Source organism: Carcharhinus amblyrhynchos, chromosome 35 (assembly GCF_965287045.1).
Source record: "Carcharhinus amblyrhynchos chromosome 35, sCarAmb.v2.hapA, whole genome shotgun sequence".
Classification (NCBI taxonomy): domain Eukaryota; kingdom Metazoa; phylum Chordata; class Chondrichthyes; order Carcharhiniformes; family Carcharhinidae; genus Carcharhinus; species Carcharhinus amblyrhynchos.
Genome location: NC_137358.1, coordinates 12,706,698 through 12,728,960, shown reverse-complemented (window position 1 = coordinate 12,728,960; position 22,263 = coordinate 12,706,698). Strand labels below are relative to the sequence as shown.

General features: G+C 42.0%; 1 protein-coding gene across 7 annotated transcripts in view; it reads left to right on the top strand.

Annotated features, from left to right (window-relative positions):
• Positions 1–16,083: 16,083 nt before the first annotated feature.
• The window catches only part of LOC145361758 (activating transcription factor 7-interacting protein 1-like), a 165,182-nt gene continuing 159,002 nt past the window's right edge, over positions 16,084–22,263 (top strand). For 4 of the 7 annotated variants that reach the window (XR_013889862.1, XM_080217701.1, XM_080217703.1 and 1 more), the window contains exon 1: positions 16,084–16,545. Coding sequence is in view for 3 of the 7 variants with exons in the window: in XM_080217701.1 (XP_080073827.1) it covers positions 16,517–16,545 (29 nt within the window). In the remaining 4 variants the exon portion in view is untranslated. The other 3 variants (XM_080217704.1, XM_080217710.1, XM_080217707.1) reach the window with 2 other exon arrangements.

Genomic DNA, 22,263 nt, shown 5'->3' with positions numbered 1-22,263 from the left:
ACACTATAATTAAGAAAATCCATCAACGCCTCTACTTTCTCAGAAGACTAAGGAAATTTGGCATGTCAGCTACGACTCTCACCAACTTTTACAGATGCATCATAGAAAGCATTCTTTCTGGTTATATCACAACCAGAAGCTTGGTATGGCTCCTGCTCTGCCCAAGACCACAAGGAACTACAAAAGGCTGTGAACGTAGCCCAATCCATCATGCAAACCAGCCTCCCATCCCGCTGCCTCGGCAAAGCAACCAGCATAATTAAGGACCCCATGCACCCGGGACATTTTCTCTTCCATCTTCTTCCAACAGGAAAAAGATACAAAAGTCTGAGGTCACGTACCAACCAACTTAAGAACAGCTTCTTCCCTACTGCTGTCAGACTTTTGAATGGACTTACTTTGCATTAAGTTATCTTTCTTTACAACCTAGCTTTGACTGTAATACTACGTTCTGCACTCTCTCTTTTCCTACTCTGTGAATGGTATGCTTTGTCTGTATAGAGCACAAGAAACAATATTTTTCACTGTAAGTTCATGCATGTGACAATAATAAATCAAATCAAACCAAAAGTGATCTATTAACTTGGATAGGTGACTGGCTGATGGACAGAAGACAGATTGTCTGGATAAATGGGTTTTTTTCTGGATGACAAAAAGTATCTAGTGGGGTGCCAAAGGGTTCGGCCCTTGGGCCCCAGCTATTTACAATCTATATTAATGATTTAGGTACAGGGATAGAAGGATCAATAGTCAAATTTGCAAATGACACAAAACTAGGCAGGACAGTAAGTTGCAATGAGAAAATAAGAACCTTACAAATGGATATAGATAGGTTAGAAGAGTGGACCAGAATGTGGCAGATTGAATGTAATGTGGAATCATGCATTTTGGTCGGAAAAATGGGAAGGTGACTTATTATTTAAATGGGGAGAGACTTTGGGATGCTCCAATGCAGAAGGATCTGCATGCATGCAGGTACAGCAGATAACAAAGAAAGTGAATGGAACGTTGGCATTTATAGCTAAAGGAACAGAATATAAAGGTAAGAAAGTATTATTGCAACTATACAAGGCGTTGGTGAGACCATATATGGAGTATTGTGCACAGTTTTGGTTCCCTTATTTGCAGAAAGATGTAATGGCATTGCAGGCAGTTCAGAGGAGGTTCGCTAGATTGATTCTAGAGATGAGGGGTTTGTCATATGAAGAAAGATTGAACAGTTTAGGCCTATACTCTCTAGAATTTAGAAGATTGAGGGGAGATCAAATTGAGGTATATGTGATAAAAGGTATGGATAAAATAGACGTGGAGCGGATGCTTCCTCGTGTGGGGCATTCTCGGACGAGAGGACATAGTCTTTGGATAAGGGGTAGCAAATTTAAACAGATGACAGCAGCAGCAAAGAATTTAAAATACAATTGAGGAAAAGCTACTTCTCCCAAAGGGTTGTGCATCTGTGGACTTTGCTACCCCAAAGTGCAGAGGATGCTGGGACAGTGAGTAAATTTAAGGATGCGTTCAACAGATTTTTAATTGGTAATGGGTTGAAGGGTTATGGAGAGAAGGCAGGAAAATGAGAATGAAGAGCATATCAGCCATGATGGAATGACGGAGCAGACTCGATGGGCTGAATGGCCTAATTCAGTTCCTATCTCTTATGAATTTATGAACTTATAAATCTGTTTTTATGATGTTGACTGAGGCAGCAATATTGGCCAAGGCACCATAGAAAACTCTTTTTCAAAGTAGTGCCATGGGATCATTTACGTCCAGCCAACCATACAGATAGGGCCTCGGTTTAACATTTCATCTGAAAGCCGATAACTCAAACAGTGCAGCATCGCCCCAATATTGCAACAGAGTGTCAGCTAAAGCCCTAGAATGGAACGTAAACCCAGAATCTTGTGACTCAGAGGCGAGACTACTACCAACTGAACTAAGACCTTAGAACAAATTTGTGGGGCTGAATGACCTAGTCTGGTTCCTATCTTTCCCACACTAAGAGGGTCTATGTTGCAGACCTAGAGCATCAACTGTTGGATGTAAATAAGTGGAAGAAATGCATTGGTGTCACAAAGAACTTCATTGTCCAACTGGTTATGGAAACTTTGAACTCTATGGGCGAAATATTACCAGTTTGCCCCCATCTATCAGTGGCTGGAGCGAGCCAGTAAAATCGCATGAGAGCTGAAAAATCAGGATCGTGCCCGATTTCTCAGCTCTCGCGATCTTATCGAAACCAGATTTCCGGCGAGGTTGAGGAGGAACTTCTTCACTCAAAGGGTGGTGAATCTCTGGAATTCTCTGCCCGTTGATGTGGTAGAGGCTACCTTGCTAAATATATTTAAGACATGGGTAGATAGGTTTTTGGTAGGCAAGGGAATTAAGGGTTATGGGGAGAAAGCGGGAAAGTGGAACTGAGCCACTTCAGATCAGCCATGATCTTATTGAATGGTGGGGCAGGCTCGAAGGGCTAGATGGCCTACTCCTGCTTCTATTTCTTATGTTCTTATGTTCTTATGATGTCAGCCTCTTGCACATTTCTGGCAAGAGGCTGAATAAATTACTTAAATTTATTAAGATATTAATTTACATGTGTTTAGTGAGCCCAGTGCTCAATCTGCCGAGCGTACTAAAATACCCTGATACTAAGGGGCAATTTGTCATAGCCAATTGACTTAACCCACATATCTTTGAAGTGTGGCAAGAAACTGCAGCACCCAGATGAAACCGATGCAGACACAGGAAAACAAAGCAAACTCCACCTAGATGGTCACCAGAGGCCGGAATTGAACCTTGGTTCCTGCCAGTGCTGTAACTGTACTGGAAGAGCTTCGCTGGGGAGCGGCAAGTTCTGGAGCATAAGTCTGGAATATTATCAGGGCCCATAGCCTTTGAATTGATTTATTATTGTCACATGTATTAGTGTACGTGAAAAGTATTGTTTCTTGCATGCTCTGCAGACAAAATATACTGTACATAGAGAAGGCGATAGTGCAGAATGTAGTATTACAGTCATAGCTAGGGTGTAGAGAAAGGTCAACTTAATATGAGGTAGATCCATTCAAAAGTCTGATGGCAGCAAGAAAGAAGTTGGTCTTGAGTCGGTTGGCACATGTCCTCAGACTTTTGTATCCTTTTCCCAAACGGAAGAAGATGGAAGAGAGTATGTCTGGAGTGCAAGGGGTGCTTGATTATGCTGGCTGCTTTTCTGAAGCCGCAGGAAGTGTAGACAGAGTTAATAGATGGGAGGGTCGTTTGCGTGATGGACTGGGCACTGCCTCCAACCGTTTCTTGATATCACGTGGAGTGAATGAAATTGGCTGAAGACTGGCATCTGTGATGCTGAGGACCATTGAACGATGCCGAGATGGATCATCCTCTTGGCACTTCAGGCTGAAGATTGCTGCAAATGCTTCAGCCTTATCTTTTGCACTAATGTATTGGACTCCTCCATCACTGAAGATGGAAATATTTGTGGAACCTCCTTATCTAGTGAGATTTATAATTGTCCATCATCATTCATGACTGAATCTGGCAGGACTGCAGAGCTTGGATCTGATCTAGTGGCTTTGTTGACAAAAATATACTTCTCTGTCTCACTACGAAACCACAGCAAATTCATCTCAGAAAAGATAAAAGCAAAATACTGCGGATGCTGGAATGTGAAACAAAACAGAAAATGCAGGAAAATCTCAGCAGGTCTGACAGCATCTGTGGAGAAAGAATAGAGCCAATGTTTCAACTCTGCATAACCCTTCTCAGAGCTGAAGGGTGCAGAAGAGATTTTCCAGCATTTTCTGTTTTCATTTCAGAAAAGTGATTGGCAGAGAAGTTCTTTCCCTGATGATATGTGGGTTAGGTTGATTGGCCATGCTAAATTAATGCTTGTGTCAGGGGATTAGCAGGGTAAATATGAAGGGTTACAGGAATAGGGTCTGGATGGAATTGTGGTGGATGCAGACTTGATGAACCGAATGGCCTCCTTCTCCACTGTGGGATTCTATAGAAATTCAAGATCCTTTATTGCATCTGTGCTATTTTAAAGACAGGATTAATGATTTAGAAAGTTGTTTACAGCTAGCAGGCAGACAGGAACAGAACCTTTTGTTGAGTGATCGAATTCGAAAACATTTATGCCATTTCCTGAGTGAGTGTAACAAACTGTAGTTTAAAAAAAAACTGCAATGCTTAATGCACGTGAGGTTCCTGCAGTCTCACACTACAGAGACCCCTGCAGTCAATATCATGAATTTAGAATTTCTTTTCATGGTAGAGATTGAATTACCCAGCAGGCATCAACTGGTTTTACCCACTTGGGCTGTGAGATGTAACTGGCAAGCTCTCCACCAATAAAAAGGCGTACCAGTGGAATGGTCAACCCTGGCAGACATTACATCACCACTTATTTATGTAAACTACTCTCAGAGGCCCCAGCCCTACCTCGCAGCACTCAGAGAAGATTCCAGGCGCCCTCATAAAGACCTGCAATTAAACAAAAACAGCAGATACAAGTCACAAACACCAGGCATTTTTCTAAGGCAAGGCTCTATTTTTCTTTCTTGGCCCCTATTTAGTGCAGTACTGTGTTAATTGGCTACGTTATGCAGCAGAGAGAAATAAAAACAGTAAAGTGGCAGCTCTACAAAAAACTCAAAACAGGCACAATGGGCTGAAAGGCCCCCATTTTCTGCTGTTCATTCTATGAAATATAAGATGGCTGCCAGCACCCATAGAGGGAAAAGACAAAGGCAATGTTAACATGCTTCCTTCCTCACACTTAGGCCATACAGTGCATTTTCTGTTTATTTATTTAGAATCTATATTGTATTGTAACAGAAGCTTTTTGTGCAGGTGATTGCAATCCAGTTTAACTCATTCCAAACAGCCAGAGTGCTGTTAACAGCAGATGTCATGACCAATTTCCCTCCTATTTCTGTTTGACAACTGCTGCAGGACCTTTAGGAGTATTTTTGTTACTCAAACAGATAAATGTCAAGGATCCCTAAGCTGATGTTTATTTTGATGAGACTTTGACGCCTATCATTACTGACTCAGTGGAGATAGTGTGGGAAAATGGTATTGAGGAAGAAGATCAGGTATGATCTAGTTGAATGACAGTGCAGGCTCCAAGGGCCAAAAAAAGGAAAATTATTTCTTAAAACCAATGAACACTTAAGAGCCCTCCCTGCCCTCACCAGTGGCACTGCAACCCTGCCTTAGCAGCCACGCAGGTAATGAGAAGATGTGTCCCACTGGCATACCAAAATAACAAATGCAATGTTGCAAGAGGTGGCAATTAAAAGACAGCAGGGCATGTTGGAGTGAGATATATAATGAGAGTGTGGCGCCTTCTCACACAATCTCAATCTGGGTTTGATTAATGAATATTTCCTGTATTCACTCAGACACTAAATGTGCAGTTTTCAATTTAATACATGGGTTAAACTGAGGGGAGTATGGAATAAGCAATATTCATAACATAAAGGTTTTAAGTAATATTGCTTCTATCACATGGCATATTCTTCATTTGTTTTCTCTCTAAAACAGAATCTGGGTACTATTTATAGCATGTGGCAAAAATAAGGGGGCTGAGATATCTGCTGAAGGGTTTTTTTCCATCATGAATTAATTCTCCCAGGGGCTGTCTGATTACTCAGTGAACAAGCAGCCCAGTCCTTGGCGGTTGAAACCGGATTGATCCAGTCTCAGCCGGCTGGCTTTACATAAATTCCAGGCAGGCTGGGTCCAAAATCCGGACTGGATTTGAGATCAGTCATCCTCTCACTGCACCACCACCACTAGCAACAACAACAACATCAGCAGCAGAGCAGCACACGCAACTGTCTGGTTAACGAGAAAACCAACCCAACTCCCTCCTCCCCCATCTAGTTCACTGTGCCCCCATCCCCCACTCCCGCAGCAAATCCTGATTGAGTTGCATAAACACCGAGAGTTCTTGTGCAATCATAGCGCAGCTCACTATTTCTTTTTTTTAATATTATTGTTCCACAACAACGCATTTTAACTAGACTGTAGCTTAAAATTAACTTGTTCTGATCAAAAAGAGGCATTTTCCAAAGATAAATTAACCATATATCGATGTGCCTTATATAAAAAGCCATTTTCCAAAGATAAATTAACCAGATATTTGTGTGCTTTATAGAAAATAAAAGTCATTTTTCAAAGATAAATTAGCCATATATCGGTGTGCTTTATATTAAAAAAGTCATTTTCCAAAGATAAATTAACTATTGGTGTGCTTTATATAAAAAAGTCATTTTCCAAAGATAAATTAACCATATATTGATGTGCCTTATATAAAAAGTCATTTTCCAAATATAAATTAATCACATATTGGTGTGCTTTATAGAAAAAATGTCATTTTCCAAAGACATGGATAATAACATTTTGATGTGCTTTATAAAAAAATCATTTTCCAAAGACATAAGTGTGCTTTATAGAAAAAAAGTCATGTTCCAAAGGCTTGAAAGTGCTTTATAAAAAGTCATTTTCCAAAAACATGGTTGTGTTTTCTTAAAACAAAAAGTCATTTTTGCAAATACATAACCACATTTCGACGTGCTTTATTTCTAAGCATGTATGTACACAGGATTACTGAGAAGAATGGTCTCATGGTGCCTGTGTTTGTTTTTGCGTTGCTGTTTCTTGTTGGCATCTGTACAATTTTATATGCAGAGCCGAATTGTGTTTGCTGAGCTGGTTCAGCGGTGACAGTTTGTTTAAATATGCCTGACGAATCACTAACACTCACCCTTCCCCCACTGTTATTGCAAAATGCAGCATATACGGTTAATGATTGCAGACATGTATGGCAATATAGAGCATACAACATTAGCTGTTCTCCACCAGGATAGATTTCTGCTCTGAATTGCCCTGGAATAAAGAGTACCTTTGTGCAAGAACAAAGAGAGTTAGTGTTTGGCAAGTGGGGAGGGGTGGGGGGATGTTAGGAATAAATACCTCTCTTGATTTCTTAGTGATAAAGGTAGCAGAGGCTTGACAAAGAACTCACTCTCATCTGAGAACAAAAAGGCTGCCAAGGCAACTCCTCTGCTTCATTCCGATTCTCACTAAAAACCACAACATTACATGCAGAGCTCCCACAAATAAATGTTTATTGCAGGCACCTCAGCTCCTCCATCTTATAAATCAATGATAATTACTGGGCGCCACTGATTTTGAAGATGAGCCTGCATTATTGCGAGAAAGGTCAAATAATCTTGTTTTTCAATGAGCCAGATTCAACAGCAGCATGCTCTGGTTCCTGTGCGTCTGTTAGAACAGCCTGTCATGCCTAGAGCAGCACTTCTGAAGCTGGGTGCATTTAACATACAATAGATGAAAGCAGGCTGGAAAAACACTCCTGGCTTTAATTGCTGATTATCATACAAGGCTGCAGCAATCTTGTTGCTGTATAATGTACAGAACATGTTTGCTCTATAATTTACACAGCAGTATTACTGCGTAGAATGCATGGCACAGAAACAGGCCATTCAGCCCATCAGGTTTGTATTTATACTCCACACAAGCCTCCCAGTCTCTTAAACCATTTCAATATAACCTTCTATTCCATCTTCCCTCATGTCTTTATCTAGCTTTCCTTTAAATGCAACAATCTATTTGCCTCAACTACACCATAGGTAGGAACTTGGAGCAGTAGGCCATTCAGCCCCTTGAGCCTGCTCCATCATTCAACCAGATCTGATGGTACACATGGCTATAATTGTGCATTGGTGATAGAGGGAGTGAATATTTTTGGAAGGGGTGTTTTGTCCTGGATTGTGTCAAGCTGCATTCATCCAGAAAAAGGGGGAATATCCCATCACACTCCTGACTTGTATTTTGTAAATGGTGGCTTTGGGGAGCCAGGAGCTGAGTCACTCACCACATGACTCTTTAGTCACTGACCTGCTCTTGCACAGCTAGTCAAGTTTAGTTTCTGGTCAAAGGTAACCCTCAGGATGTTGATAGTGGAGAATCTGATTTGAATTGATTTATTATTGTCACATGTATTATCATACAGTGAAAAGCATTGTTTCTTGCGCGCTATACAGACAAAACACACTGTTCATAGAAAAGGAAACAAGAGTGTGCAGAATGTGGTGTTATAGTTATAGCTAGGGTGCAGAGAAAAATCAACTTAATGCAAGGTAACTCCATTCAAGTCTGACAGCAGTAGGGAAGAAGCTGTTCTTGAGTCGGTTGGTACATGATCTCAGACTTTTGTATCTTTTTCCTGACGGAAGAAGGTGGGAGAGAGAACGTCCAGGGTGCATGGGGTTCTTAATTATGCTGGCTGCTTTGCTGAGGTAGCGGAACGTGCAGACAGAGTCAATGGATGGGAGGCTGATTTGCATGATGGATTAAGCTACATTCACACCTGTTGTAGATCCTTCCGGTCTTAGGCAGAGCAGGAGCCATGCTAAACTGTGATACAACCAGAAAGAATGCTTTCTATGGTGCATCTGTAAAGGTTGGTGAGAGCCGCAGCTGAGATGCCAAATTTCCTTAGTCTTCTGAGAAAGTAGAGGCGTGGGTGAGCTTTCTTAACTATAGTGTCAGCATGGGGAGACCAGGATAGATTGTTGGTGATCTGGACACCTAAAAACTTGAAGCTCTTGACCTTTTCTACCTCATCCCCATTAATGTAGACAGGGGCCTGTTCTCCTTTAGTCGGCTTCCTGAAATCAATGACAATCTCCTTCATTTTGTTAACATTGAGAGAGAGATTATTGTTGCCGCACCTATTCACCAGATTCTCTCTCATTCCTGTACTCTGTCTCGTCATTGCGATCCGTCCCACTACGGTGGTGTCGTCAGCAAACTTGAAAATCGAATTGGAGGGGAATTTGGCCGCAAAGTCATAGGTGTATAAGGAGTATAGTAGGAGGCTGAGAACACAGCCTCGTGGGGCACCAGTGTTGAAGATGATCGTGGAGGAGATGTTGTTGCCTATCCTTACTGATTGTGGTCTGTGAGTTAGGAAGTTCAGGATCCAGTCACGGCAGGAAGTGCCAAGACCCAGGCCATGGAGTATGGAGATGAATTTCGTGGGAATAATAGTGTTGAAGGCTGAGCTGTAGTCAACAAATAGGAGTTTGATATCGGTGTCCTTGTTATCTAGGTTTTAGAGTGATTGAGCCTTCTATTAATAATGCCAGAGCAAACCAAGATAGGGTAAAATCAGGGGGTTAGTTTATTTTGCACACACTCAAAAATATGTGTGGAAATGCACCCCTTCCCACCCCATACATTCACACAATAAAAGAGGGATAAGGAAAAAGGAAGTATTACTGAGAAAAACCACATACAAAATAAGAATTATTGTTTAACTTGAGTCCAGAATCAAAGTTCCAATGGTGTACTTCTTCAGAGAGGTTAGCAAGCTGAAAACAATGCGGGGTAATTCCTTTTTTCAGTACTGCTAACTTCCTCAACGGGAGAAGCATGAGCGATGAATTAGTCTTGTAGTAGGCACTGGTACAGAAATTCAGATATTTCTGTAGAAACAGTATAGAGGAGGGCCAGACAATTTAAATCTGTACAAAGCTCAAGTTCGATTGTTGTTTTGTTAATGGAATATGGCAGACTGCCTCTTTTAGCTTCACAAGGCAATATTATATGGTCTAACAACTTACATGAGAGATGGTCATGGGACATAACTCCCACTTCTTTCCCTTAGTTTGGCAAAGAGTGTATATTTCTGATCTGGATTCTTGAGATGGTTAATGCTTTATCCATTCATACATTAACCAGAGGTTTCGTGGTCCTTTGTCCTCACAGATAGATCATCTCAGTAGGCTGGGACTTTGTCTCAGAAATATAAAGGGGTCTTTGTGTATTTCCTTGGGAATTTAATTTTGGCAGCCGCAGGGGACATTTGCGCTTCTTCAATGATAACGAGGTTGCTGTGGTTTTCTGAAGGCCAGAAGTTCCTTTTGTGTGATTCGTCATGGCTTCAGTCAGTATATTATTAAAAAAATGTGAAGTAGCCAGAGTGTGTATATATACATATATCATGTCTTCTTGACACCGCAATAGATTAAATGGTTGAAAGAAAGAAGATTAATAGGCAACACATGGATTAGAATTGTTGCTTGTGTGCGGGATAAGCACCAGCATAAATTTGTTGCACTGAACATTCTATTTCTGTGTTGTAACTTCTAGGTAATTCTATGGAGGTGGCCATTCACCTCACTGCTGATTAACCATACAAAATGGCTACCCTGACTGCCTTGTATATCGCTTCCATATATTCTACACTGACAAGTACTGATCTGAGCAGTCATTGGGTGAGGAGTGAATCAAGTGTCAGAGATGTTTTCTGTGGTTAAAAGGTCCCCAGGCCAACTGCTAGAAATTCTACTTCAGCAGGGTACGGCTTAAAGACTGAAAGAGGAAAGAGTTGAATTTTTTATGAAAAAATGCATGAAGCATAGAGAAAGATACAATGCCATCCTTGTAAGTAATGATTGGAGCCTAAAGTTGTTGACAGAATCTGATTTAAAATTTTTCTGCAATGACTCTCTCGTTATATATCTAAATATTATTTTAAGCAAATGTGAGTGGTTATTTCAGAGTGGAGGAACTTGCATTTATATGACATTTTTCACATTTTCTGGACAGCCTATAGCAGTGATTCCCAAACTGTGGGTTACAACCCCCAAATGGGTCATTGAGATGGATTTGGGTTTGGGAACTCCTTTTTCTCTGAGGTAACAATGGTCTGGATGCTCAGTTGTAGGCCGAATGGATTGATGCTGACAAACAAGGGGGAGACAATGAGTCCAAATCCCTCTTTAACCTTAGAAAAAATGTATGGCAGTGAATGTTGAGCAGGTTTAAAATATTTGTGCACCAACATATGTGGAGGGCAGAAAGTGTAATTGACTGATATGTCCGGAGGGTAGGAAAAGCTGGGAGGTCATGTGGTTGCATTAGTGAGTGGTAGCTTCAAATGTTGCTGCTTTTCTGGCAGCATGGTGGCACAGTGATTAGCACTGCTGCTTCACAGCACTAGAGTTCAATTCCAGCCTTCTGTGACTGCCTGTAGAACTTGCACGTTCTCTTCACATATTTGTGGGCTTCCTCTGGGTTCCTTCCAGTCTAAAATGTCCTTTAGTGTCCCAAACTGTGTTGGCTAGTAGAGACTAATGGGGTAAATATGAAGGGTTACGGCAATAGGGCAGGGGTTGAGCGTAGGGAAGATGCTCTATCGAAGAATTGGTGCGGATTTGATGGGTCGAATGGCCTACTTCTGCACTCTATGTTCCTGTCTGCCTTTTGTATAGTGTTCTTATCCTGGACTAGAAACTCTGTTTATCAGGCACCGGCAACCGGATCAAAAGAGCAGAAGAGCAACTTGATCATAGTCTATGTGTGTGAGAAGGCGGGTTGGAGGAAGAAGCATAAGCCATTCAGTGCTCTGAGTCGTTCCACCATTCAATTAAAAAGAGAAACTTCAATTTTACTTCTCAGGATGCCCTGAAGAACTTCTCAGCAAATAGTGTAGTCACAACATAATTGTAATTTAGAGTGGAATTCTCCCAAGCCCCCATTCAATGGTGGGTTCAATGGTGGGTGGGGAAGGTAGAATTTGGCAGGAGGATCAAAAGTCACCAGTGTGAATTTACAACAGGGTTTTTCACTTGTGCCCGCCATGATGGATTGAGAAACCTGATGGAGGCCTGCATGAAACTTACTTTGATCCCACTAATGGGATACAGATGTAGGTCCAATTACCCATGCCCAATTTGAATTGGTGCCAATGGGAAAACATGCCAGTGCAAAACACATTTGGAACAATGTGGTATACAGATGTTGGGACTCACTTGAACGATGCCTGAGACTGCCTTTAGAGTTCAGGATGGAGGTCAACTATAGTAGTGAGTGAGGGGATATCTACAAATGGATCTTGCATCTTCCAGCCTCAGAATATGCCAGGAGATTCCCCTGCCTTCTCAGGAGGTCCACCTTCTGGCCTCAGAGTGCTCCCGGAGATCCATCTTCATTTTCAGCAGGTCCACTTCTTTCTTCAATTGTGGGTCAGTGATGTTGGGGGCCTTTGCAATATGGTGTCTGGAGAGGACAGTTGATTACATGCCATCACGCCTGCCCCACAATGGAATATGACGCAAAACACCCAATTGCACAATTATTGAAGCTGGAACCTGACGATTTGGCGTGTTTTTCCCCTTGCCTTTGCAGCGGGAAATACTTCATGTTCCCACCCCTACCATTTAGCCCCCAGATGGGAGAATTCCGCCTATGGTAAAAGTGAGTCAATTTCCACACAGCAAGCTCCTACAAATAAAAATGTAATAATGACCAGATAACCTGTAGTAGGGATGTTAGTTGAGGGATGAATGTTGACCAAAACATCAGGGACAACTTATTTGTTTTATTTCAAATATGCCATGGGATCTTTTAAATTCACCTGAGGGGGCAGGAAGTGCCTCAGTGGATCATGGCTGATCCTTAGTTCAATTCTATCTGACATTTTCAATTGACACCCATTCTCAATCGAGAAGAACTGAAGATTCCAAAACTTTTTGTGTGAAGTGCTTTTGTCCTTCACTCCCGAGTGGCTCTGTTCTAATTTGAAGGTTATCCTCACTCATTTTGGATTACCTCATCGGAGGAAATTGTTTCTCTCCACCTATCCTATCAACTCCTCCGCAGTCCTGATAACAGGCACATTTGTATGAACACAATCTGCCCACAAAAAGTGATAGCACACATAACATGGCAGCACAGATTTCAAGTTATGAAAAAGTAAAGAATTACAGCAATTTATCTGTTGTTTGAACGTATATGATTATGGCTAGTGGTATGTAATGGTATCGTTTTCTTACAACTAATAAAATATGCCATGTTGCTTTTTTTTGTCCAATTCATTGATCCTTGTAGCCAAACCACCAAACTCTAGTAACCTTTGGGATACAGCAGATAAATGTCAATGTTTTTCTCCTGAACATGCATAATCCAATTTCTTAAATCTATTGAGACATGTGAGACAGTCCTCGAATCCACTGCCTCCCCAACCGCCTTATACAGCAGTTCTCAAATCTTTTTTGGTTGGAGAATCTCTTTTCAATTCAATCTGTCTCCATCACACTCGGGCAATGCATTCCAGATTTTAACCACTCACTGCATAAGAATGTTTATCCTCATGTCGCAGCTGCTTTTTTATTCATTTGTGAGACATGGCTGGCCAGCATTCCATCCTTAGCTGCTTTGAGAAGGTGGTGGTGAGCTGCCTCTTGAACCACTGCAGTCCGTGATGTGGGTTGACCCACAATACCGTTGGGGATTGTGATAAATCGACTGCGAAGAAACAGGAATATATTTCCAAGTCAAGATGGTGAGAGGCTAGGAAGGGAACTTGTGGGTGATGGTGTTTCCATGTATCTGCTGCTGCTCTTGTCCTTCTAGATGGAAGTGATCATGAGATTGAAAGATACTGTCTAGGGATCTTTGGTGAATTGCTGCAGTGCATCTTGTAGATAGTACAAACTGCTGCTACTGAGTGTCAGTGGTGGAGGGAGTAGATGTTTGTAGATGTGGTACCAACCGGGCTGCTTTTTCCTGAATGCTGTCAAGCTTCTTGAGTGTTGTTTTGCTCCACCCATCCAGGCAAGTGGGGAGTATTACTTCACACTTCTGACTTGTGCCTTGTAGATGGTGGATAGGCTTTGGGGAGTCAAGGAGGTGAGTTACTCACCACAATATTCCTAGCCTCTGACCTCTCTTGTTGTCACTGTGTTGTTTATGCGGCGAGCCCAATTGAATTTCTGGTCAATGGTAACCCCAAGGATGTTGGCAGTGGGATTCAGTGATGGTAACACCATTGAATGTCAAGGGGCAGCGGTTAAAGTGTCTCTTATTGGTGATACTCATTGCCTGGCATTTGTGTGGCGTGAGTATTACTTACCACTTGTCAGTCCAAGCCTGGATATTGTCTAGATCTTGTTGCTTTTGAACATGGACTGCTTCAGTATCTGAGGAATCATGAATGGTACTGAACATTTTGCAATTATCGGCGAACATCCTGTCTTCTGACCATATGATGGAGGAAAGATCATTGATGGAGCAGCTGAAGATGGTTGGGCCTGGGACACTACCCTGAGGGACTCCCGCAGAGATGCCCTGGAGCTGAAACCACTGATCGTCCATGACCACAACCATCTTTCTATGTACCTATGTCTCCAACTAGAGGAGAGTTTGCCCCTGATATCCACTGATTCCAGTTTGGCTAGGGCTCCTTGGTGCCACACATGGTCAAATGCGGCCTTGATGTCAAGGGCTGTCACTTTCACTTCACCTCTGGAATTTAACTCTTTTGTTCATGTTTGAACCATATTTGTTTCTATAGCCAGCCACCTTAAACCAGTGCCCTCTGATTCTCAAACCTTTCACCAATGGAAACCGTTTCTCCTTATCTACCTTGACCAGACCCCACATGAAAACTTCTCTCAACCTTCCCTTTGGGACAGCACAATGACACATTGGTTAGCATTGCTGCTTCACAGCGCCAGGGACCTGAGTTTGATTCTGGCCTTGGGTCACTGCCTGTGCGGAGTCTGCACATTCTCCCTGTGTCTGTGTGGATTTTCTTTGTGCGCTCCAGCTTCCTCACACTGTCTGAAAGACATGCTAGTTAGGTGCATTGGCCATATTAAATTCTCCCTCAGTGTACCCAAACAGGCGCTGGAGTGTGGCAATTAGGGGATTTTCACAGTAGCTTCATTGCAGTTAATTTAAGTCTACCTGTGACACTAATAAACAAACTTCAAATTGATGCTTGATCAATTGTTAATTTCAACATATTAAGGGATATGAAGCAAATATAGGAAATGGATTTGAGCTGTACATCAGTCATTTCATTGAATGGCAGAACAGGCTTGAGGGTTAAACTTTCCTAACAGATCAGTTTCTCCAGACTGCTCACTGATCTTATTTATAAAACAAGATTTTAAAAATAACAACTCTGAACTTCAACATCTCCTGAAGTGGGATAACATTAAATTATATGGGGCGGCACAGTGGTTAGCACTACTGCCTCACAGCGCCAGCAACCCAGGTGCAATTCCCAGCTTGGGACACTGCATCTGCACAGGTTTCCTCCAGGCGCTCCCGTTTCCACCCACCAGTCCAGAGATGTGCAACTCAGGCGGATTGGCCATGCTAATTTGCCCCTTAGCATCAGGGGGGCTAGCTAGGCTAAGTGCATGAGGTTATGGGGATGGGTGGGATTGTGCAGACTGGATGGACCAAGTGGCTTCCTTCTGCACTGTAGAATTCTATGATTAGTTTTTAAAAACAAACCATTACTTTTGTTTTCAAGTGTTTACATGGTGCTTTTATAAGTTGAAAAAAAAATCCAAGGTGCTTAAAATTAAATTAAATTAACATTTCCCAAAGTTTTGTTTCTGCATAAAGTTTCTGCACTAAAAGTTGTCAGAGCTTTTTGTCTGTAACAAGTTCCACCGCGTGCTCTGACGCGTCCTTGTGCTCAATGGCGACACCGGTGGTCAGTGGTGGGAATGCACAGCGAGTGCTGCTAGAATTGCAAGCTGTGGGGAAAAAAACAAGCTATGCAAATCATTTCACAACACTGCAACGGCTTGTTGAAGTTAGCATTTGTGTGCGTCTGTGTTTTGAAACGCTGGGAACCATTCGGTTCCTCCTTTCGTGGTCAGAACTTCTCTACACAACAAGCTGTCCAGGATTTTTTTTTATAAAAAAACGCCAACCTATTTTGGAAAAAAATAAATTCAGAAGCTTACTGGAGAAAACAAATCCGTCGTTTGCACGTGATTTTTTTTTGAAAGGGGACGATTTTAAAACCCACGACGACGAAGTGATACGTACCAGCAACCGCGCTCCGCCCGCCAGAACCAAACAGGCGCGCGGCGGAAAATCAGAACGGCGAGGCGGTTATGCAAATAAAGCGCCAGCCATATTTGCATACCACGCCCCCTCCTTCTCCTCCCTATTGTTCCGCGGCGGGTGTGAGTCGGAGGTGCCGGCCTGTATTTGCATATCGGCTGGTCTGATCTGCATAGCCGCCCGCGCGCGCCGGTCGCCCATTGGGCGGCGGGGGCGCCTGATCGAATGCATGCCTAATGAGATGCGCGCGGGCGTTCCGCCATCTGCATATTAACCGTTCCCGAGGAGGCAGCTGCTCTCCACCCTGTGTGGCGCGCGAGGGGGAGAGTGACCGAGGGAGCGTGAGGCGCTTGACTGGAAGGGAGGGGGCAAGACAGGGGGAGGTCCTTCATTTAATAAGATATTTTAAAAAAAGTGAAGCGCAATGTTATTTTCCCCTCTCCCCAAAAAAGGAAATAAAATCACAAAGGGAAGGGGAATGTAAGATGCGTTCTTTGGGCTTAATTTTCTCATCTGCATACACTCCAGGCGCAGCCGCCATTTTGTTTTGAAGGGCGTGCAATATTTGTGTGTGTGTGTAAAAAAAAACAAAATCCCGCAAATGAAAGGACGATTAAATGCATCGGAAAGGTAAGAGGATTATTTTAATTTTTTCGGTAGTCGCAGGTTTTTTTTAATTTTGTGTGTGTGTCTGTGTGTCCTTTCTCCGGTCCCGGTTTTGTTTGTTGTCGAGAGCGTCTTGGCCACCCCTGTAAGGGCGGCGCGGGTGGCCCCGTGGGGTTGCCGTCCTGCGCCTGCGCGGCGGCTGCAGCACTGGAGCTGCATGGTTGCTGCACGAGACCACCCGTGCGACTGCGCAGGCGCGCGACGCTCCCAGCCCCAAACCGCTCAACAAACACGCCGCACACTTAATAAGCCCGTGGTGTTTGCGGGGGAGCCTTTACTTTTCACCCCCGCCCTACCCCACCCCTCTTTCCTCTGTTAAGTGGAAGCTTCGCTGGAAACTTCAGGTTAAGGTAAGATTTAATCTGGTTTATTGAGCCAAAGGGTAAAAAAAATTAAATCCATCTTTGCCCTGAATTTTTTGCATTTAGATGCATTTTTTGTTACAAAACACTTAAATCCATCTTTGCCCTGAATTTTTTGCATTTAGATGCATTTTTTTGTTACAAAACATTTAAATCCATCTTTCCCCTGAATTGTTTGCATTTAGATGCATTTTTTGTTACAAAACATTTAAGTCCATCTTTCCCCTGGAATTCTTGCACTTAGTCCTGTAGATGCATTTTTTTTTGTTACACAGCTTTCTTCACCCCCCCCCCCACTCATTTTTTTGTCACCCTCTTAATTTCATGCTGAATGTGAGTGACAAGCCAATGAGCTCCAGCAGTAACTAGCTGCTGCATTGCTGTATGATTCTTTGTGCATGCATGTTCAGCTTCTAGAGTGTTGCAAGTTATCGTCCCACTTCTTCCCCGCACATGTGATAAAGTCTTTCTGATTTCAAACAGTGATTTTTTTTGTTGCACCTATTAATTTGAATGGAAGTAATGCATCGGTGCTAATTGTGTAATTTTGAATAGTAATGTGCAACTGAGTGGGGGCCAGCTCGATGCTGTTGCTGCTATCTGTGTAATAAATGTCAGAGGACCATTTAACCCAATTTCTGGTTATCCTCACTCAGTAGCTCGATTTGCGATACATCTGAAAATTCTGAACGAACTGGAAACCTGTATGCTTGTGCAGAAAGGGAGCAGTAATGTGTGTGCACGATTCTGCTATAGGTCAGCTGAGATGACCTCCGAGTCGCATGATCCTTTTGTATTTTTTTTGACAAATAAAACCATTTATACATTCTTACCTACCTTGTTGATATTTAACACATGCACCTAGACTGTTAACTTGTTATTGTATGTGTGCTGTGACTTGTGTGTTTCTGAGACAAAGTAGCACTACGTTGAGTTCTCTTAATGTAGTGTTGAAGAGTAGTTGCTGTTGTAGGTTTTTAATCCCAGTTTTTTAAATTTCTTCCAAATTTTCTACTTTGGATCCTGTCTTGGGTAGCAAATGAAGTACTTCCTCTCATGTTACTGTGACCAATGATGTTAAGCGACAGGATACTAATCCTTAAAGCTCCTCTGAGAGCTGTATCAAAGGGACATCTCTTTAGTGGGAGGCAGATAAGGCTGGAATTCTGCTCAGTGCCTCCTGCAAAGCTGCATCATGTGGGGAATTGATGTCATGTCCCATTATTGCACACTGTCCTTCTGTCCTTTTTGTGTAATAAGTGGTTTTGCATTACAAACAGAAAGAAAGCTTAAAATGTCATGAACCCAAACAAGTAGAAAATGCAGAAGTATGCAAATGAGTTAGCGCCTGTGAAAACGATCTAGTATGAGGTGAACATGACAATGGAGGCAGATGAAGCCCATTCAGCCCTTCAAACCTGCTTTGCTGTTCACTAGGATCATGATCTTCTATCTCGACTTCACCTTCTATCATTGTTACATATTCATTAATTGTCTTCGTATTCAAAAGTATATTGAGCTTCAACTTGGGGGTGCTTGGGTATGTCTGATGGTTCACTTTTCAAATGAATCCCTGTCCGTTTTAAAGAGAGTAATTAAGTACTAATTGTTTCGAACGGCTTCTGTTTTAGTTGAATATTTTGCAAGCTGGATTGAATATTCGCTCGAGTCTAGTATGACTGTTTAGAACTGATGGAAGGTAAAAATGTAATGACTTTTATTCTGTTGAAAAGGAGGGTCAGGTAGAACAAAAACACAGGGAGGGGAGATTTAATTCTCATTGTCATTTAAACACCCCCGCTGTCTACCCTGTCCCTTGCTTTCCTCCTTGCTGTACCTGATGCTCCTGTTATCAGCAGCATAAAACTTATCGTGTTTCTATCTATCTTCAGTTCAGAAGAAGAGTCTTATTGAACTGAGCTTTAACTCTGCTCTTTCTTCACAGACAACTGCAGACCTGCTGAGTTTTTCTAGCATTTGTTGTTTGTGTCAGATGTCCAGCATCTGCAATATTTTGCTTTTGTTGAATATTGTTTGCATTTCAGGTTATCTGAAATATGAACTGTTTTTCCCCACAAGAGGCCCGTCTGGCTGTGTTTCCAATATTTTCTGTTTTTATTTTGGAGTTCCACCATCCACAGTATTTTGCTGACTCCATGTTCATATTTTTAAAATTAGTGGTGTCAAAATACACTTTTATTAAAAAATTATAACTTGATGGAGCCTAGATTTTGAAGTGTTATTTTGTACTGATATACTTCAGACTAGCACCAAGGCAGATTGCCACATTGAAATCTGGAAATTTGTAAAATTGGGCCAGAAAAAGTGACATTGAAAGCTGCTGGACTGATTAAAAAACCAACTGGCTCACTAATACTCTTGAACGTTGCCAAAGAATGGAGTGTTTATTATGTAAGAAATTTCAATTTTGTTTTCCTGATGTTCAAAGTTTGTGTTTTTTCTTAAACCCCCCCCTAATCGAGTAGCATTTCCCTAAAATGGTTGTGTAAAGTGTCAGAAAGGAGCTTCTGGAAAGGACAGTAGCGCAGGACAGCATTAGATTTTGCACCTGTAACATGCAAGGTGAAGTATATTTCAGGAGACCTTGATTTTGGTGTTTAATTTTTTTCCATTCCTTGCTACAATGGTATATTTCCAAACAAGGTTTGGATTAGTGATACCTGAATTCAGATGAAATTTATCTCATTTGGTGCAAAACTAATGCTCCTGCTTGCACCTTGTTTATTTTTAAAGACATGCCTAGATTTGAGTCACGTGTGTGCTTGAAGCACACCCAAGCCACTTTTTTTTGGAGGCTCCAAGTCTTGAGTTTAAAGGGGGAGGGGGGATTATACAGGTTTCTGCCACTTCGCAATATGTGACGTGTTCAGTTTGCCACAAGGACTCCACTGGATTTTTTTCTTAACCTCATATATTCTATTGCATATTATATGAACTTTTATGATCGGAAATGTTTTGTGGGATGGGGATCTCCACTATTTATCAAGCATTTGACTCCGTGTCAGATAATATGGTTTCCTGTCAAATGACAGGAGTATTTTAGTTCCAGATCATTCAGATGTTTGCATTACATTTTCAAAAGCAGGCTCCACCCCCTCCCCAAACCTTCACCATGATGCCCAAGCTGGGTATTAAGCAGCATCATCAGTATGGTACCTGTGCATTTCCTTAGTAGAAATATGTGTTTTAGTTTAATTCATGCCCTCAGATGCGGAAAACCTTTGTGGTTTATGGGCAGTTTTGTTAAAACAGTTGACTGCTACCCCTATCCCACTGGCAATGGCATTGGCCCAGGCAGGATTTTTTTCCCATAGGGCTTTGATTGTGGTGGCATGGTTATTGGTTGATGCATTGTCTGGGTAGAAACTTCATGATTTTGTCAAATTAATTGGAAAATTTTCTTTGAGAAGACTGTTCAAATTGAAGGAAGTTGCCGAAGAGAAAGATCTCCAGCCCCCTTGAGAGGCTGTCATTTGGGAAGCTTTGAAGTAAAAGCCAGGATTGTTACTCAAGATCCAGATGCATCCTGGAATGAAAAAGAAATCCATTTTTGACCTAGTGGACTTGCCTACTATTTATAGTTGCATTTGTGAAAAGCATCACCAGGCTGTACCATAAGTCATGCATTTGAAAAAAATGTTTGCATGACATCTATTACTAGTCTTCAAGCATCAGACAAAAATATGTCACCTGTATGCTCCAAGGAGAAGCTTCTCTTTACACATCTATTTAAAATCCTTTTTAATATGGCAGACTACATCCAACACTTTTCAGAAGTATCTGCTTCCACGAGACATAAGTGATGGATGATGATTGTGTATCCAGATTAATTGGCATGCTACCTAGTCTGGCTGTGTACTGTTAGTGTGGCTTCTGCTGCAATCAGCAATTGATCTTCAAAGTGCAACTCTAGAAGGGTTGAAAGTACATTGAACAAATGACCAGTATGAAAGTCAGCTGCACGGGCCCTAAGTAATGGACTTTCCTCAAATTCTTCCTCTTTTATTTAAGGTGATACTTGAAAGCTAACTCTTAGTTACCAAAATCTCCCCTTATAGCTCAGTGGTAAATCTTATTAATGCTCCTTTATAATGCCTTGTGATGTTTTTGCAACGTTAAAATAATATATAAATTCAAGTTATTTAGTCAGACTTCTGTTTGTCAATCACAACAAGGTTAGTAAAAGAATAAGAACTGCATTTTGTGCATTCCTGGAAGCTTGGGTTATTTTACAGTACATCAGTGGAATGAGATCACTCATCAAATGGCTGGGACATGTGACCATTGAGCAGTGGAGGGAAATTCTAATGTTGCCATAGGATTTCTCCTTGGAGGAATCTGCTTGCAATCAGGCATGGTATCATTTCTCTTCATTTGACAGATTTGCTGCAAACCATTTGGCAGGTTCCATTATTGAGTCACTAAACATAACCAAAAGAGCTGAACTCAAGAAGTGAATTCAGAATGACTGCCTTTAACATCAAGGCAGCACAAAGCGTGGCATCAAGGAACCCAAGTCAATGAGATTCAGGAGGGGACTTCCCACAGGTTGGAGTCATATCAAGCACAAAGGATGGTGGTGGTTGTTCTTAATCCAGTCATCTCAACCTCAGGACGTTACTGCAAACTAGGCTCGAGCATTTTCCTCTGCTTCATCAATGATCCCTACATCATAAAGTTAGAAATAGAGATGTTTGCAGATTTCAGAATTTGTCGTCGTTTGTGGCGACTCCAAATGCTGAAACAAATTTGCATGCAGCAAGGCCTGGATAAATTTGGGCTTGAGCTGTTAAGTGGCAAGTAACATTCACATTACACAGGTGCCAGGCAATGACCATCTCCAGCAAGAGTGAATCTAGCCATCTACCCATGACACTCAAAGCACTACGGTTGTTTAATTCCCCCCACTATCAATATTCCAAGAGGAAGGATAATAGCCAATAACCAGAAACTGAACTGAACCACCCATATGCAGTGGCTACTAAAACAGGTCTTGCCATGGCTACAAGAGCAGGTCAGAAGCTGCAAATTCATTGGCATGTAACTCACTATCTGACTCCTCAAAGCCTGTCGACCATCTACAAGGCACAAGTCAGTAATGTGATGGAATACTTTTCACTAGCTTGGGCGAGTGTAGCTCCGACAACTCAAGAAGCTAAACTACAACAACAGCAGTCTACACGATCAGTCACAGTGGTGGGCAACCAATGGCCTGGGGGCCACATTTGGCCCATCTGGGCTCTGAGTGTGACCGTTATTCATGTGCAAGTTTGCCACATTCCAGAGACTTCCGTCCATG